The following is a 16,082-nucleotide window of genomic DNA, read 5'->3' on the forward strand; positions in this document are numbered from 1 at the left end:
AATGCTGTTTGTTTATGTGGGCTGCTTCTTTATTTTTTTTTAAATGCTACGCGAGGCAATTAGGTGTGAGATGCGCCGCAGGAGAGCTAACTGTTCATATCTGGCTCATTATGGGAGTCATTGGGGAACGTTTTGAACTGGATACAGTTCCCCCCCACCCTCCCCCCCGTGGGAAGACTCCTGAAAAGTTAACGGCACACATTCAAGCACACACACGTGCACATGCGTACAATAACGCATGCACACACACACACACAAACGGACAATCAAAAAACACGCCACATGCATGCCACAAACATGGACACACGTGCGCATTGACAGACACACAAACACACAGAAATGGACAATCGCACACTCACATGCACACACTCATAAACAGACAAAGACACACACAAAGGGCTAATCACACGGACACACTCGCACACACAAACTCAAACACGGACACACAAACACACACAAATGGACAATCACAAACACACTCACATACACACACACACACACACAGACACAGACAAACACAATCGCACACAAATACACACACACAATCACACCCATAGCACACCCCTCGGACAGTTACTCAATTAATGATATCATCACTCCGGATTTGACGACCTTTCTCTTTGGTGGTACATCCCGTTCCCGCTCATATTTATTCATTATTTGTTATTTTATTTTTCGTGATTTTGATTTCCGTTGCCCGTTTGTCTCTTGCGTCCCAGACGGCGGCTCTGGGCTGTCACAGCCCAAACACTAGCGCCTGTGTTTCACACCGGCTCAGTCGCTCCCCGCCGAATTAAAAAGGCGATGGTGGCGAGAGCCAACGCCATTAGGACAGCGGCGACGCGTTTGCGTCGCCCAGTGGCTCACCAGCCGTGGGCAATGGGTGCAGAGGGAGAACAGGGTGACCAGCTGTGTGTGTGTGTGTGTGTGTGTGTGTGTGTGTGTGTGTGTGTGTGTGTGTGTGTGTGTGTGTGTGTGTGTGTGTGTGTGTGTGTGTGTGTGTGTGTGTGTGTGTGTGTGTGTGTGTGTGTTTTTTTTAAGGGCTGAAACTTAATTTGTCATAGATTTTTCGCGTTTTCATTAAACCATTTGGACTGTAAAATGTCGTAATGATGGTAAATGCTGAACACTAATTAGTCGACACTAGCGTGTTCCTAATCTAAACCAAATGATAACATTAGAGTGTTCATAATCTAAACCAGATGATAAACTAGTGTTCCTAATCTAAACCAGACGATTATCTAGTGTTCCTAATCTAAACCAGACGATTATCTAGTGTTCCTAATCTAAACCAGATGAGAAACTTGAGTTCCTAATCTAAACCAGATGATAAACTAGTGTGTTTCTCATCTAAACCAGATGAGAAACTAGAGTGTTCCTATTCTAAACCAGATGAGAAACTAGTCTGTTCCTAATCTAGAGGGACAGGCCATGTGTGGTACTAGAGACCACAGATGGGAAAGGACACAGTACCAGAGACCACTCAGGGGGTGGGACAGACAGTACCAGAGACCACTCAGGGGGTGGGACAGACAGTACCAGAGACCACTCAGGGGGTGGGACAGACAGTACCAGAGACCACTCAGGGGGTGGGACAGACAGTACCAGAGACCACTCAGGGGGTGGGACAGACAGTACCAGAGACCACTCAGGGGGTGGGACAGACAGTACCAGAGACCACTCAGGGGGTGGGACAGACAGTACCAGAGACCACTCAGGGGGTGGGACACACAGTACCAGAGACCACTCAGGGGGTGGGACACACAGTACCAGAGACCACCCAGGGAGTGGGGGCACAGGCCGTACCAGGGACTACAAAGGGGGAAGGACATGAGGGCTGTCTTTGGCCTGCCAGCGTCTCGGAAGTGTTCGGGAGTCGTTTGCTTCTTTTCAAAGTGTTTCAGTTTTTTTTGGTTTCTTTTTAACCACACATCAAAGAAAGGAAGAGGGGGAAAAAAGGGTCTCATCCATATGGCGAAGCCTTAGAGAAAACACCCATTATAATCAAGCTGAGTGTGTGTGTGTGTGTGTTTGTACACGTCTGTGTGTGTGTGTGTGTGTGTGTCTATGCGCTGCCTATATTTGCTACAAGCTACCAGTGTGTGTGTGTGTGTGTGTGTGTGTGTATGCATTCATGCATGCTATGCACGTGTGTGTGTGTGTGTGTGTGTGTGTGTGTGTGTGTGTGTGTGTGTGTGTGTGTGTGTGTGTGTGTGTGTGTGTGTGTGTGTGTGTGTGTGTGTGTGTGTGTGTGTGTGTGTGTGTTATCCGGCATCAAAGCCGGTACCCATCGATGGACTGGAGCGTCTGGGTCACTTGGCAGAGACCCTGGTGTCAGCCGACAGACGCGGGCGTGCTAATCTAGCCCGCAGCACCGTAGCCTTTCACGGCAGCAGATAACCGATTCAGAGAGGAGGGGCTGGGGGTATTGATTAGCGCTGCCTTTGAGGCGCCCTTCAATGTCCGCTCTCCTCGCCGCGGACCTCCACGCCTCCGACAGCTATACCTCATTTTCCACTCCAGAAATGGATTCCCTCGGCCGTGAATCTGCAGCTAAACGCGTGCTGCCTTTCCCCCCCGCCGCCGCCGCCGCGACCCACCAGCCGTCTGAGGAAAGCAACGCTTTCGCTCTTCTCCGCGTCCGATGTTGAAATATCGGATTCACAAAATCTGGAATATGGACATGTTTCAAATTAGTTCATGGTTAAATGATGGTATTTTTTGGATTGTGCGTTCGTGAAAGAGGAGCATGTGTGGGTCTGCTGTGTGTTTGTGGAGTCCAATCCGTACATTGTGTTGTTTCACTTTTTTCTTTTGTTTTTGACGCAAGGCATGCGATGCATTGTATGCAGGGCCGGCAATAATTCAATATTACCGTTAATTGTCTTTGAATAGTACCATTACCGTCATGAAATGAAGATGTGGGCTCATGATGATAGCCCAGGTTTATAATATAAATGAACTGTGATTTGATGTAATCAACTTAAATAATCAAAATATGAGATTTGAAATGATCAAAGGGAAAGGAGAACTAGTTTTAGTCTGATACCATCCTTTAAATTTGATATTTTCCACATTTCCCTATTCTTATCGTGACGATAAAAGAGAGGAGAACGGTATTTTTAATTGACAAGCGTATCGTGACATCTCTGTAACATTACGCTGATTACGGTGATAACATGTTAACACGTGTTTCTCCCGTCTCCCTCCCCCCAGTCCAACCTGACCACGCAGCAGAACGGCTTCAAGATCACCCTGAAGACCCTGGAGGACAACCTGCTGTCCCGCCTGTCCTCGGCCTCCGGAGACTTCCTGGGGGACACGGAGCTGGTGGAGAACCTGGAGACCACCAAGCTGACCGCCGGAGACATAGAGGAGAAGGTCTCTCTCCCTCTCACACTCTCTGGCCCAATCCCATTTCTACCCCTTCCCCCTTCCCCTTACCCCTCCCCCTTGTTTTGAAGGGGGAAGGGGTAGAAATGGGATTGGGCCTCTGTCTCTGTCTCTCTCTCTCTCGCTCTCTCGCTCGCTCACTCTATGTCTCTGTCTCTCACTGTCTCTATCTCTCACTGTCTCTGTCTCTCTCTCGCGCTCTCTCTCGCTCTCTCGCTCGCTCCCTCTTTCACTCTTTCTCTCTTTCTTTCACTGTATGTCTCTTGTTCTCGCTCTCTCTCGCTCTTGCTCTCTCTCGCTCTTTCTCTCTCTCGCTCTGAGGCTTGCTCCTTCTCTCAGTCCCTCACTCTTCCCAACTAAATCCTCTGTAACTCTTTTTCTTTCTCATCTCACATCCTCTCACCGTCTCCCTCTCCCTCTCTCTCCCCCTCCTTCAGTCTCCCTCTCTCTCCCCCTCCTTCAGCCTCTCTCTCTCCCCCTCCAGTCTCTCTCTCTAGCCCTCCTTCAGTCTCCCTCTCTCTCCCCCTCCTTCAGTCTCTCTCTCTCCCCCTCCAGTCTCTCTCTCTAGCCCTCCTTCAGTCTCCCTCTCTCTCCCCCTCCTTCAGTCTCCCTCTCTCCCCCTCCTTCAGCCTCTCTCTCTCTCCCCCTCCAGTCTCTCTCTCTAGCCCTCCTTCAGTCTCCCTCTCTCTCCCCCTCCTTCAGTCTCTCTCTCTCTCTAGCCCACTCGCTCGGCCTGATTATCTCCATAGTTTCTCGTCGAGGTCCTCCCCTGTTTCTGTAAGGTCACAAACATGATGAGACCACAACAATCTCTTGTTTTCCAGCAAGCCACTAAAGGGAAAAAAGGACAAAAACACGACACCAAAAAAACAAAATGACTGCTGCTTTCAACATTGTCCCTGACACTTGAAAGAGCCTGCGAGACATTCCTCTGTTTGTTCCATTTCCCCATGTTTCCTCAGCTGCCGTGGAATGGCTCAGGTACTAAGTAGAGGAGAGAAGGCGCATTATTGTAGTGCTGTGTGCGGCGTGGGAACATTCTGGTTCACCGTGAAATTGGAATCTCTTCTGGCTCTGAGCGCAGTGTATTTTATTAACTCAGCAAATCATTTGATCATTAGTTGATTGATAAATCCTGCGTGTGTGTGTGTGTCCGTGTGTGTGTGTCCGTGTGTGTCTGTATCTTTGTTTTTACAGGCGAATCCTAGTTTGTTTTGTTGTTGATTTTTGTGTTCGTAAGCGTTGCTCCATTTGCCTGCTTCTCCAGCTCACCCTCTTTGCATCTTCATCATTCTCTCTCTCTCTCTCTCTCTCTCTCTCTCTCTCTCTCTCTCTCTCTCTCTCTCTCTCTCTGTGTGTCTGTGTGTGTGTGTGTGTGTGTGTGTGTGTGTGTGTGTGTGTGTGTGTGTGTGTGTGTGTGTGTGTGTGTGTGTGTGTGTGTGTGTGTGTGTGTGTGTGTGTGTGTGCGCGCGCGCGTCTCTCAGGTGAAAGAAGCCAAGGTGACGGAGGCCCAGATCAACGAGGCCCGGGAGCACTACCGCGCCGCCGCCGCCCGCGCCTCCCTCCTCTACTTCATAATGAACGACCTCAATAAGATCCACCCCATGTACCAGTTCTCCCTCAAGGTGGATCTCCCCCTCCCCATCCGGCCCTCCCCTATCTCCCCCTCCAGCCCCCCCTCCTTCCCCTCCAGCCCCCCCTTCCCATCCGGCCCCCCCCCTCCCTCTCTTCCCCTCAACTTGCCTCGCTGCCCATTCGCTGCTACGCTGCGGAGAGAAACAAGAGAAAAAAGCGAGAAGCCGACCATGTGGTTTTCTCACCCTCTGCCCTGCGTGTTCGATGCGAGCTACCTCTGCTTTTAATTACGCCGCCCGCCTCCCGAGCGTGGTTATGTGTAGCGCTGTAAGGTCTCTCACACGCTGGCCCCGCCGCGGGCTAGGGCCCCCCCCCACCCCCACCCCCACACCCCGGGGCTGCTGAAGAACTGTTTGTAATCACAGCGTCGCTCGCGAGCTCACGACTCCCGTCTCTCAGAACACAGCCCGGCGTTGCGCATTCATAGAGTTGTAGCGCACCCCTGACCCGTAGCGAGGGAAACGAGGTGCGTCGGGATCTAAGAGCAGAGGCTCATTACGTTCTGGGCCGTGCGACCCGTGGCGGAGGGAGGGGAACCGCGGCGGAGACGTCTGGCGTCTGCACCGGGGACGGAGGGGCTCCGGGGTTCGTGGAAGCGGAATGAGGGTTCTTTTCTGTTTCGGTTTAGCCCTGCATTTGTTTTCTCTTTATCGTTCTCCATTAACGCTGCGACGTAAAAATGGATAATCGAAAGCGATGGCGGGGTCCCAGTCGTTATATTGTACACTATCCCGACTCGCTGATGCGAGGATTTAGGGTTTAATAAAAGCTGGAGGTCATTTAGACTCTTCCCCAATGGGATTTTGTTTCATAAATGTTTGAGCATGTCGTTTGATATTTCACGTAAAAATTCCCCAATGTTAATTCATGAGCTAAATCTCCTAAATCCAGCCCAAGCCCGGGTTGATTGCTGTTCTCCTGATGAGAACAAAAGGATCCATTAGAGTCAAGTCATTTTATTTCTAAAGAACATGTAAAAATGTGCCAGGGTGGGCCCACGCAGTGGTTGAGGACCACTTAGGTGGTGCTTAAAACCGCAATGTAGTTATTAAAAACCAATAGGACAAACGATGACGATAACAACAGAGACGTTAGAATAAACATACTCTCAGTTTGACTCCAACTCAAAAAAAAAAGAGTGCGAATTATGAAAGCACTTTTAAAAAACCTGACCACGAAGTGGCGTGCAGTTTAGCTCCATTAAAACAGCAATTTACAGCGTCGAATGAAGTAGAACAGGCAGACGATAAAGACCCAGCGCTGTAGATAAGGGACAGGAAGTAGTCCCAGCTTGAGGCACTAGGTAGTACGTTTGAAAGTGAACCTAGCAGGAGCAGACCTGAGGGCCTTCTAGTACCTTCCAGGGGTGGAGCGACAGCACCCGTGTGACCCGTGTGTCTTACCCCCCCCCCCCCCCCCGCAGGCGTTCAGCGTGGTGTTCCAGAAGGCGGTGCAGAAGGCCCCGCCCGATGAGTGCTTGAAGAAGCGGGTCTCCAACCTCATCGACAGCATCACCTCCTCCATCTTCCAGTACACCACCCGGGGCCTGTTTGAGTGCGACAAGCTCACCTTCACCGCCCAGCTCGTCTTCCAGGTGGGTGGAGGACGTGCGTGGTGAGAGTCGGGGAGAGGGGGACATGGAGGTGGGGCTATAAGCCCCTCAAAGGCAGAGAGGGGTGGGGGGGGTTTCGACATGGCTCCGTGTTTGAACCGACCCGATCGAATTCCCCACCACCACCTCAAGACGGAGTCTCCAGAGTGCTGTCTCCGCAGCTGGGGGGGTTGCGAGATAAATTGAACAGAAAGTCGAGCTCCTTCTTCTTCTTCTCAGCTTTGTTGCTCTTCCCCTCCGTCTCCAGATACTGCTGATGAGTAAGGAGATCGACCCCGGGGAGCTGGACTTCCTCCTGAGGTACCCCGTGATGCCGGGTGTGTCCTCGCCCGTGGACTTCCTCACCAACCACTCCTGGGGAGGGATCAAGGTGAGGCGACGCTGGCGTGTCAAACCCTGAGTCCCTAAACCCGAGAGTCCTGCGTCAACTCGCGGCAAAAACCGACCCTTTTGATGCAGCGGTGCATTCATCTGCCGTGTGTGTGTGTAAATGTAGGCCCGAGTGTGAGTGGGTGATAGAGTTAATTGTGGAGTGCTTTGAGCGGTCATGGTGGCGAGCGAAGAGCACTTTGTAAATGCCGCGTGTTTAGTTATTTTTGACTGAGCTTCTATTGGGGTAACTCTGGCCATACAGCTTCGCTGAAGAGGCAGTTAAGGCAGATGGTTGAGGGTTTTTTTTGGTGCACGGCTTCAGTACCGTACTACAAAGTCTGGACAGTCGAATCAGTTTGGACAATTTGCCTCCCCAGCTATTTTCTTCCCCCTGCCATCCAAAATATAAATAACTGGCACAAAATCAATGCAGCTGATCTTTCCTGCAATCTGTAGAGGCCGCTCGGAAGAAATTAAGATATTCTTGATGTTTCTTCGGAACGGGGGTGAAGGGAAGTATTAAATAGAAAGAAGATCATTCTTGCTGCTTATCTCAAATTGCAGTTTAGTCCGAGCCTTCAAATCCAATCCGGCTTTCCTTTCCCCTCGCAGTCAGAAATCGTATTCCTGATAAATAACGGGTGTAGCGGGGCGACATTTAATTTCCGGCTACATCTTTTAACACCGACTTTCCTGATTGGCTGCAACACATCGCAGGACTACTAACAATCCTCCGCACTCACCCCGAAGCTTTCTCTGACATCCGCTGGATTACGCACCTCTTTCACCAGACAAGAAGAAAGTAGATTATAATCATTTTTTTGCATTGCTGGTCTTGCAGCAGTAATACGACGACTAAAGCAGATTAAAAAATATAAATCATATACCAAAGAGCGAGAGAGGGAGGGAGGGAGAGAGAGAGATTTCCAATGAACTGATGTCGGTGTCAGATGAAGCAGAAGTTCCATTGTAGGTAGAAGAAAGTCTGGGGGCCTTCCTCTGGGAGTGAGCCGTCACATCCATGCTGATACACTGGTTATCTGATACACCGGCGGCCACTTTCATCCACTTATCAAAACCTATTAAAAATTTTGTCATTGAAATTGTCATAATCAAAATAGTATGCTAATAATAAGCGAGACTCCGCCACAGTCACTTTTGATTCACGAGGTTACGCCTGGGGGAAAAAAAAGAAAATGGCAGAATGATAGGCCTGGTAATACCGATCGTAGTGCCGACATTGTTGTGTTCAATATTATCATGGCTGTTTGGAATTGAGTCTCATTACGTTTGTTGTGTAGGTGTTGTGTGTAGGAGATAACACGCATCGCATTCCTCCACCTCACTCATCAAGCTACCACTTTGCTCTAATCTCTCTCAACCTGTTATGCAAATAGTCTGACTGGTACCCGCCAGACTCATCAACTAATCTAAACGTACACAACACTGTGCTTTCAGCTCGACTAAGTGGCTGCCGAATGGCAGAGCATAGCTTCCAACCCCTGTCAGATGCTCTTTGAGTGGCAACAGCGACATGCAAGACCCAGGAGACCCCATAGACAGGGTCTCTTTCTCTCACTCCCGCCATCTCTCGCTCTCGTTCTCTCTCTCTCGCACGCTCGCTCGCACGCTCGCTCGCACGCTCGCTCGCTATCTCTCTTGGTCTCTCTCACTACCGCTCTTTCATTCTCCGTCTCGCTCTCTCTTGCTCTCTCCTGCTCTCAATAGTCCGGGTCTCTCTCATTTGCTCTCGTTCTCTCTCTCTCTCGCTCTCGCTCTCTCTTTCTGTTTTGCTCTCTCGCTCTCTCTCTCTCTCGCCCTTTCTTGCTCTCTCTCTCTCTCGCTCTCTCTTGCCCTTGCTCTCTCTCTCACTCGCACTCTCTCTTGCTCTCTCTCTCTCTCTCCCTCACTCTCTCTTGCCCTTGCTCTCTCTTGCGCTCTCTCTAGCTTTCTCTCGTCCTCCTCATGAATGTTTCAACCTTTCTCCTCAATCTTTACCGATCCTTAAACCTGACTCCCAGCCCAGTGGCCTCCCTGCTCTCAGTGCAAGATGGTGTCATTCGCTCGTCATCTGGTCTGGGTGGATTTCAAAGGTGGATGGAAGGCCCCCCGATTACCCTGGCTGTATGGATGTGTGTGCGTGCGTGCGTGTGTGTAAACGCTAGGGAAGAACTCTGCAGGGTCGAAGAAGCTGTGGACTCTCTGTTATTAAACCAAAGTGACCTTTCATTACTTTTCTATATTATGTGTAATATGTGTTACCAGTTTAATGTTGGAAAAGGGATATTTTTTTCCTGTCTCTATTGCTAGCAACCAGGGAAATCTGGAGGCATTCAACCTCGCTGTCATTTGATTGGTAGTTTGAGTCCAGTTTTTTCAATCTAAGTGTAATTTCATGCATTGTTTCATTATGACAATGTGTGTGTGTGTATGTGTGTGTGTTTAAGCTGGTGTGCACATGCATGTGTGTGTTTCTGTGCACGTCCGTACGTGTGTGCGTGCACGCACATTCACGTACTGTGTTTCATTTTTGCAGTCAGTGTCCGTGCACGTCTGCGTGTTTGCGTCTGCGTTTGCACGTTTGCTTGATGAGTGAAGCGCACGTGTGGTGCATCTTGTCCTTGTATTCTTTTGCGCTCATCATCGAGAACGTCGGCTAAGGACTGCACCTAGTGCCCCCCTATACCCTCCCCCCACCCTCCCCCACCCCCCAGATTAGATAAAAGGGTTGTCAGGTGGATCGCCACAATAAGAGCGCATAGGTTCTGCAAACATATGCATATTCCATATGCCCCCCCCCCCCCCCCCCTTCCCCCGCCATGAAGTGGAAGGGATCATGTTTGCTCAGCGTTTCTGTTTGAGTCAACATTATTCATACGAACGCCGGACAGATAAGCCGTCCCGTCTGCTTTTATTTGCTACTTTTTTGGTTTGTTGGGTTTGTTTGTCGTCCCCAACTTTTGTGTTTTCCCCTATGTGGCACTTATTCAAGTGATAAACAATCCAAGTGCCTTTGGCTGTTCATTAAGGCGAAAACAAACGTACCCAACTGGCTGGAGTCTTGAATGCGGCTCACTGATAAACTGGCTTTGGTTGGACTTCCCAGAGCTATGACTTTGGTTTAAAGCCGCAATTAACGAAAGTTTTCCATTGTTTACTACTCCGTCCATGTATAAATAGAATAAAATAGAATAAATAATGGCAAATGCCCATCACAAACCGAAAGAGGCGTCTTAAATGTGTTTGCGTTGTCGGAAAAAAAGGCAAGAGAAACAAAAGTATTTATTTCCTAATGATTTGACACCCAGAATAATAACCCAATATAAGCATCTCTGACGCTGGGTTGCCCCCTCCTAGGGGGGCTCTTCGTCGGTGAAGTCGTTTCACATCTGCCAGGGGTTGCAGAAAGATATTTTGCCTTCCTCAACATTTTTATGATTATTCTTAAACAAAAGGACGGGGATTTTATTTTTTTGTGAAAATAAATGTTGTTTTGTGGGGGCACAAACGATCAAAGTTTGTATTTCATGAATGGTCTTGTCAATGAGCTTATCCATTGTAAGGCTGATTGATCGATTGGTTGATCGACAGAAAATGTACGCAATCAAATTTTGGTAATTTACCCAGTACAACCAAGCCAAATACTGGTTGCTTAATGCTTTAGAAATTCTAATATTTGTTTCATGTATCATTTAAAAGTAAGTACTTTCGTTTTTTGGGGCTGCTTGTCCAAACTAAGCAAACTAATTGAAGACTAATTAAAGTCAAAGTGACTAATTAAAGTTACTTTGCACCCGTCATCTAATTTGCATTTATTTCTAACATCTTCTGGACTTAATCGTTAGCGGTAAATAACAGCATATTGCAGCTCTAAACCAAGATCCAACGATGCATTCAAGTCTTCTGTCATTACACCCACAGTCCAGTCCGGTCCAAAAACTAATCCGCTCCCACCGTGTTTTCCAAGTCTCTGTGCGCCATGGAGGAGTTCAGGAACCTGGACCGGGACATCGAGGGCTCGGCCAAGCGTTGGCAGAAGTTCGCCGAGTGTGAGTGTCCGGAGCGGGAGAAGTTCCCCCAGGAGTGGAAGAGCAAGACGTCGCTGCAGAAGCTGTGCATGATGCGGGCGCTGCGGCCCGACCGCATGACGTACGCCGTGAGGTGAGCCGCCGCGACCTTCGACCCCGCCTGACGTCAAGCCAGAGGTTTTCTCCGTGTCTCTTTCCTCTCTTTGCTGACCTGAACTTTCGGGAGATGGAGGAGGTCAGAGGGCAGAGATCTTAACCCTGCTCATCGATGACTCATTTGCACTCACCGAATGACTTTTCCAAGCAGCAGTCCGGCATTAATTATCCACATTGATCCTTTACCAATGTTAAAGGATTGGGCCGGTTTGCTAAGACCCCAGGTTGTTTGTGGGAGTTTTCGAGATGTGAATAAGCCGTGATTTTTCTACAAGGAGTAACCGTGTTCTGAAATTGGGCAGCGGGCAAGCCATTGTGGATTCTATTCCAAACAAGCTTTATATTTGTATTGTACGACACAAGTAAGCTCATACGAACAGCCCTGAATAGGTAGTTTTACATTTTACATTTTTGGCCATTTAGTAGACGCTTTAATCCAAAGTGACCTACAAAGGTTCATAAACACATTCACACACCGAAGGTGGAGTCAACAATGCAAGTCGACAGCCAGCTCATCGGGTGCAGTTAGGGTTAGGTGTCTTGCTCAGGGACACCTCGACACTCACAGCTCGGAGGAGAAGGCTAGCAAGTTCCGGCTACAAGTAAAAGCCGACCCTAGTTGTTTTTAGTTTTCTCCAATAATGAATGTAGACAAACAATCCAATCCACAAAGGTCCAGGTCTGGGTTTCACTGCGCATTTTCACACACTTGGAGACGGAGGGGCGCAGTTTGAATTCTTAAATGTTTTATATCCTAACCGATGAGTATGGTAGTGCATTTTGTTTGCATGGACTGGCTCTGCTGGGAAAGATTTTAAACTTTGAAACTTTCAGTTGTCGAATTCTAGGTAAAACCATACAACCGAGGACCGAGCGCTCCAGTTTGATTTACAAGTTAATGCTGATGCTGCTTTCCAATCAGTTTAAAAACCCCTACCCTTACCCTCACACTATAAATCAAGGCTGATTTACACCTTGACATAGACAATTTCAACATTTCACATGCGGTCTGAGCAAACCTGCTAAATCATTTTAATTAAATCTATGTCAGACAGTATCCCCTTCCAAAAACGGGGAGTCACCGTGTATATAAAGGCAAACAAAGCGGAGAGAGCTTTAAAAGACACTCGACAAACTCAAACTTTTTTTCCCCTCCCTTTCAATGTGACAATCCATCAAATGTTCCCCGTCTTCCACAAGTCGGAGCCTTTGAAATGGACCCGCTCTGACCTCTCGAGTCTGGCGCCGGGATCACAAGGCGAGAGTGAGACCCGCCTCCTCTCTTCTCCCCCCCCCCCCCCCCCCGCAGGGACTACGTGGCGGAGAAGCTGGGGAGCAAGTACGTGGTGGGCCGATCCCTGGACTTTGCCGCCTCCTTTGAAGAGTCGGGCCCGGCCACGCCCATGTTCTTCATCCTCTCCCCCGGCGTCGACCCTCTGAAGGACGTGGAGAAGCACGGTGAGCCGCCCCCCGCCGCCCCCGCATGCGTCTCCCCTCGCTGCAGCGGCAGGCTTTGATTGGCTGTTTGCTTGTCTTATCTGTTTGACCCTTTGTTGAAGCAGGTTGGTCCTAATGAGATTAGGAGTCTACAAAATATTGTAACCGTGTTTAAAATGTTGTGCTGCACGTCTCGGACGTGCAGCACAACATTTTAAACACGGTTGCAATATTTAATATAAAAAAGGAACATAGGAAAATTGTAAGTAATTTTTTACTTACTTTATTGTAAGTAAATGACACAATTGTAGTAGCAGGGAAGCTGAGATAATAATACAGGCCAAACATTTGCAAACAACTATTTCATGTTCCTCCTTTCTTTAATTCTTGCTTTAACGTCATTTAATGACGGGAGTTCCAGCCATATAACATCCTTCTGGAGTGTTCCGTAACTAACTAAACTGCTGGTGTGTGCTATTATCCCTTTCCGCGCAAAGAGCCCTACCCGTATTTGTATATAAACCCGTATCCCACCGTGCCTATGAAGATAAATATAGTCCACGATTTCTCTGCTGCATTGACGAGAAGTCTGTTTATTTGAAGTAAGCTCACGGGATACTTTTTCCTGCTCGAAACGTCGGCAGCCGAACCAGACTGTAAACACTGTCGCTGCTTAAAGGTGCGGTAGGTACGATTTGAGAGTTGCAGAGAGAAGGCGTAAAAAAGCATATCGCGGCGAGAATTGAAGAGAAAGTAAACAAACCCAAATAACTCACCATCGCTCTCTGCTCCCTTCCTCTCTTCCTCTCTTCCTCCCTTCCTCCCTTCCTCCCTACCGTGCAAGAATGTGATTGACAGGAGAGCTGAATTCCCGGAATCAATCTGCCTGACCCCCTAATTGGCCGGAAATTAGCCAGGAGTAGTCTTAAATATATATTTTCTCACACAGAGGCAGGGGCGAAGACAAGTGCAAAGAGATATTCTCACAGCACATTTCACCCCCAAACATCTGAATGTCGGCCATGACATTTCCAACAAATTGCACTCGAATCATTCCTCCTAAATCTCACCTGCAGCGTCTCAAATTAACTCCTTGTGCGAATCACCTTGTTAGTCTGCCTGTGCCACAATAGAGTACTCGTAGTGCGAGGGATTATCAGCCCCCACGATCACATTCCCACCCTCCCACCTTGCACACGTTCATCCAAACTCGGCGATCTGCGGAGATAGCAGACATTTGTTGACGGACGCATAATGGCCGCGGCCCAGCGAAGGACTTGAAGGGATTATTTTTAAAGGTCACCAATATATGAGACGCCACCGGCGGCACATTGGGGGGGGGGGGGGGGGGGGGGCGGGAAAGTAAATGTCATTGGTTGAAGAGATACTCTGCATTCTTGTACCGGGAGTTGTGTGTTGTTGCTGGACGCGCCATTTTCATGTCTTTTCCCTTTCTATTATGTCTTTTTTTCTTTTTGTCTTTCTTTTATCCTCTTCCTATTTCTTTTACCTATTCATAATCCTTTTTATATTCCTATTCCTATTCTGTTCTTTCTTCCTGCCGTTAGTTAATTCTTTGAAACCAAAAATTATACCGGAAGCAAAAGCTTGTTGTAGTGACCTGGAACAACGGGGTGGGGGGGGGGGGGGGGTGTGTGTGTGTGTGTGTGTGTGTGTGTGGGAGTGCTTTCTCATGTGTGTGTGTGTGTGCTTCTACCACTCCACGGCGTGTCACCCTCTGTATCTGCTGCCAAATACTTCAATCTGGGTATTTGATCTCGGTCGTATGAAATATTCAGATTGTGGGGATTGTATTTGTTTCCAAGAACAGAACGGAGAGTCGACGCTCGCAGCTGACAGGGCTTACCGTTTCAAAGGGCCTGTCTTATCAATGTTTGATTCGTGTCCAAACATCGCTCTATATTTGCATTTTAATCACTAATACGCGGTTGTCTACTTGAGATTGAGATTGACGGCTTGCTCGCGTTTGGGATTGATCGGTTTCGTCCCCCCTTCACCCACCTGAACGGTATTGTGTGCTCCACGTCGCGGGCCGCCAGTTCGTAAAGTAAAGTCGGAGCGGACAGGCTTTGGCGAGGGCTGGTCGATGGACAGACAGGCGTCTGAGTACCTGAGTGAAGCCCACTCGCGGCGTCACCGCGCTGAGGGACAGGATGTTCCGACTTTGAAGCTCCCGGCAGCGGCTGTGAGCATGGATTATCAACGCACCTCCTCTGACTGCTGGACCACTTTAGTTTGTTAAATTTCAGCCACCAAAATGGCACTAATTACAGGAAAATGCTCCGGCGCGATATGCACATCATAGAGAGGAGCACGGAGGAAGCATGGAGAAGAGGTTGGGAGCTGGGGTTGTCTGAGGTAAAATAAGACGAGTAGGAGTAGGTAGCTCTTTCTCGGAGACAAAAGTGCTTACCTTTAAATGGAGCGGTTTCAGTTTTAGAATTGTGTATTTTGCATTAGATAAATGTTTTCGATTTTCCATGTTTTCTTGTGTGTGTGTGTGTCTTAGGAAAGACCCTGGGATTCACGTTTAACAACAAGAACTTCCACAACGTGTCTCTGGGCCAGGGGCAGGAAGTGGTGGCCGAACAAGCTCTGGATGAGGCCGCCAAGGAAGGCCACTGGGTTATCTTACAGGTACGCACACGCACACACGGAGGCACACAGACACACGCACGCAGACACACAGACACACACACACAGACACATGCACACAGACACACGCAGAAACACAGACACACACGCAGTCGCACAAACAGACTCAAATTATATTCAACAGATTTTAACAAAGGTCCCACTTTAACTGTGTCTTGGGAGTAGGGCTGAAGCGAACAAATTATTTCTAATTTGATTCATTTAGCGATTATATTTTCTGATTAATCAAATAATGATTGGGTCTTTGAAATGTCATAAATAATAGTCAAGCCAATCAGAAATTACAAGAGTCCAAAGTGAGGTATTCAATGTATTTGCTTGATCCGACAAGCAGCCCAGAAATATTTAATTCATTGTAGAATGATCCATGAACCAAATATTACAATTTCTGAAGAATGAAGCAGCAAATGTTTCTTATTTCTACCTGATAAATAGCTTTGGGGATTATTTCGTTATCGAAACAATATTAGTTTGATTCTCCGTCGATCCACTAATCAATTAAAGGACAAATCGTCGAGGTCCCTCTAATTCCTTTCAATGCACCTGATCATAACTGCGTACACCTTCATGATGCCTCCTCCTCCATGAAGGAGTGTGAAGAAGTGGATTCAAAATGGAGACCAGGGGGGGGGGGGGGGGGGGGGGGGCTGCTGCTCAGGGGACGGTGGCCCTGGAACTGAACAGAACAATATCTGCAGCCTCTCTCCACTGTGTGTCTTCTGTCCTTATCTGGAGGGCAAGGCTGGCGTTTGCATTTTAAGCGAAAACCTTTG

The 16,082-nt window shown here is 48.4% G+C and overlaps 1 protein-coding gene across 1 annotated transcript in view; it reads left to right on the top strand.

Annotated features, from left to right (window-relative positions):
- The window catches only part of dnah9 (dynein, axonemal, heavy chain 9), a 145,984-nt gene that overhangs the window by 103,362 nt on the left and 26,540 nt on the right, over nucleotides 1-16,082 (top strand). The window contains 7 exon segments of the mRNA XM_060037597.1: nucleotides 3,217-3,381; nucleotides 4,878-5,018; nucleotides 6,452-6,622; nucleotides 6,888-7,010; nucleotides 10,980-11,173; nucleotides 12,506-12,654; nucleotides 15,164-15,291. Coding sequence (XP_059893580.1) covers nucleotides 3,217-3,381; nucleotides 4,878-5,018; nucleotides 6,452-6,622; nucleotides 6,888-7,010; nucleotides 10,980-11,173; nucleotides 12,506-12,654; nucleotides 15,164-15,291 — 1,071 coding nt within the window.

The sequence above is a fragment of the Gadus macrocephalus genome, chromosome 18 (assembly GCF_031168955.1).
Source record: "Gadus macrocephalus chromosome 18, ASM3116895v1".
NCBI classification, from domain to species: domain Eukaryota; kingdom Metazoa; phylum Chordata; class Actinopteri; order Gadiformes; family Gadidae; genus Gadus; species Gadus macrocephalus.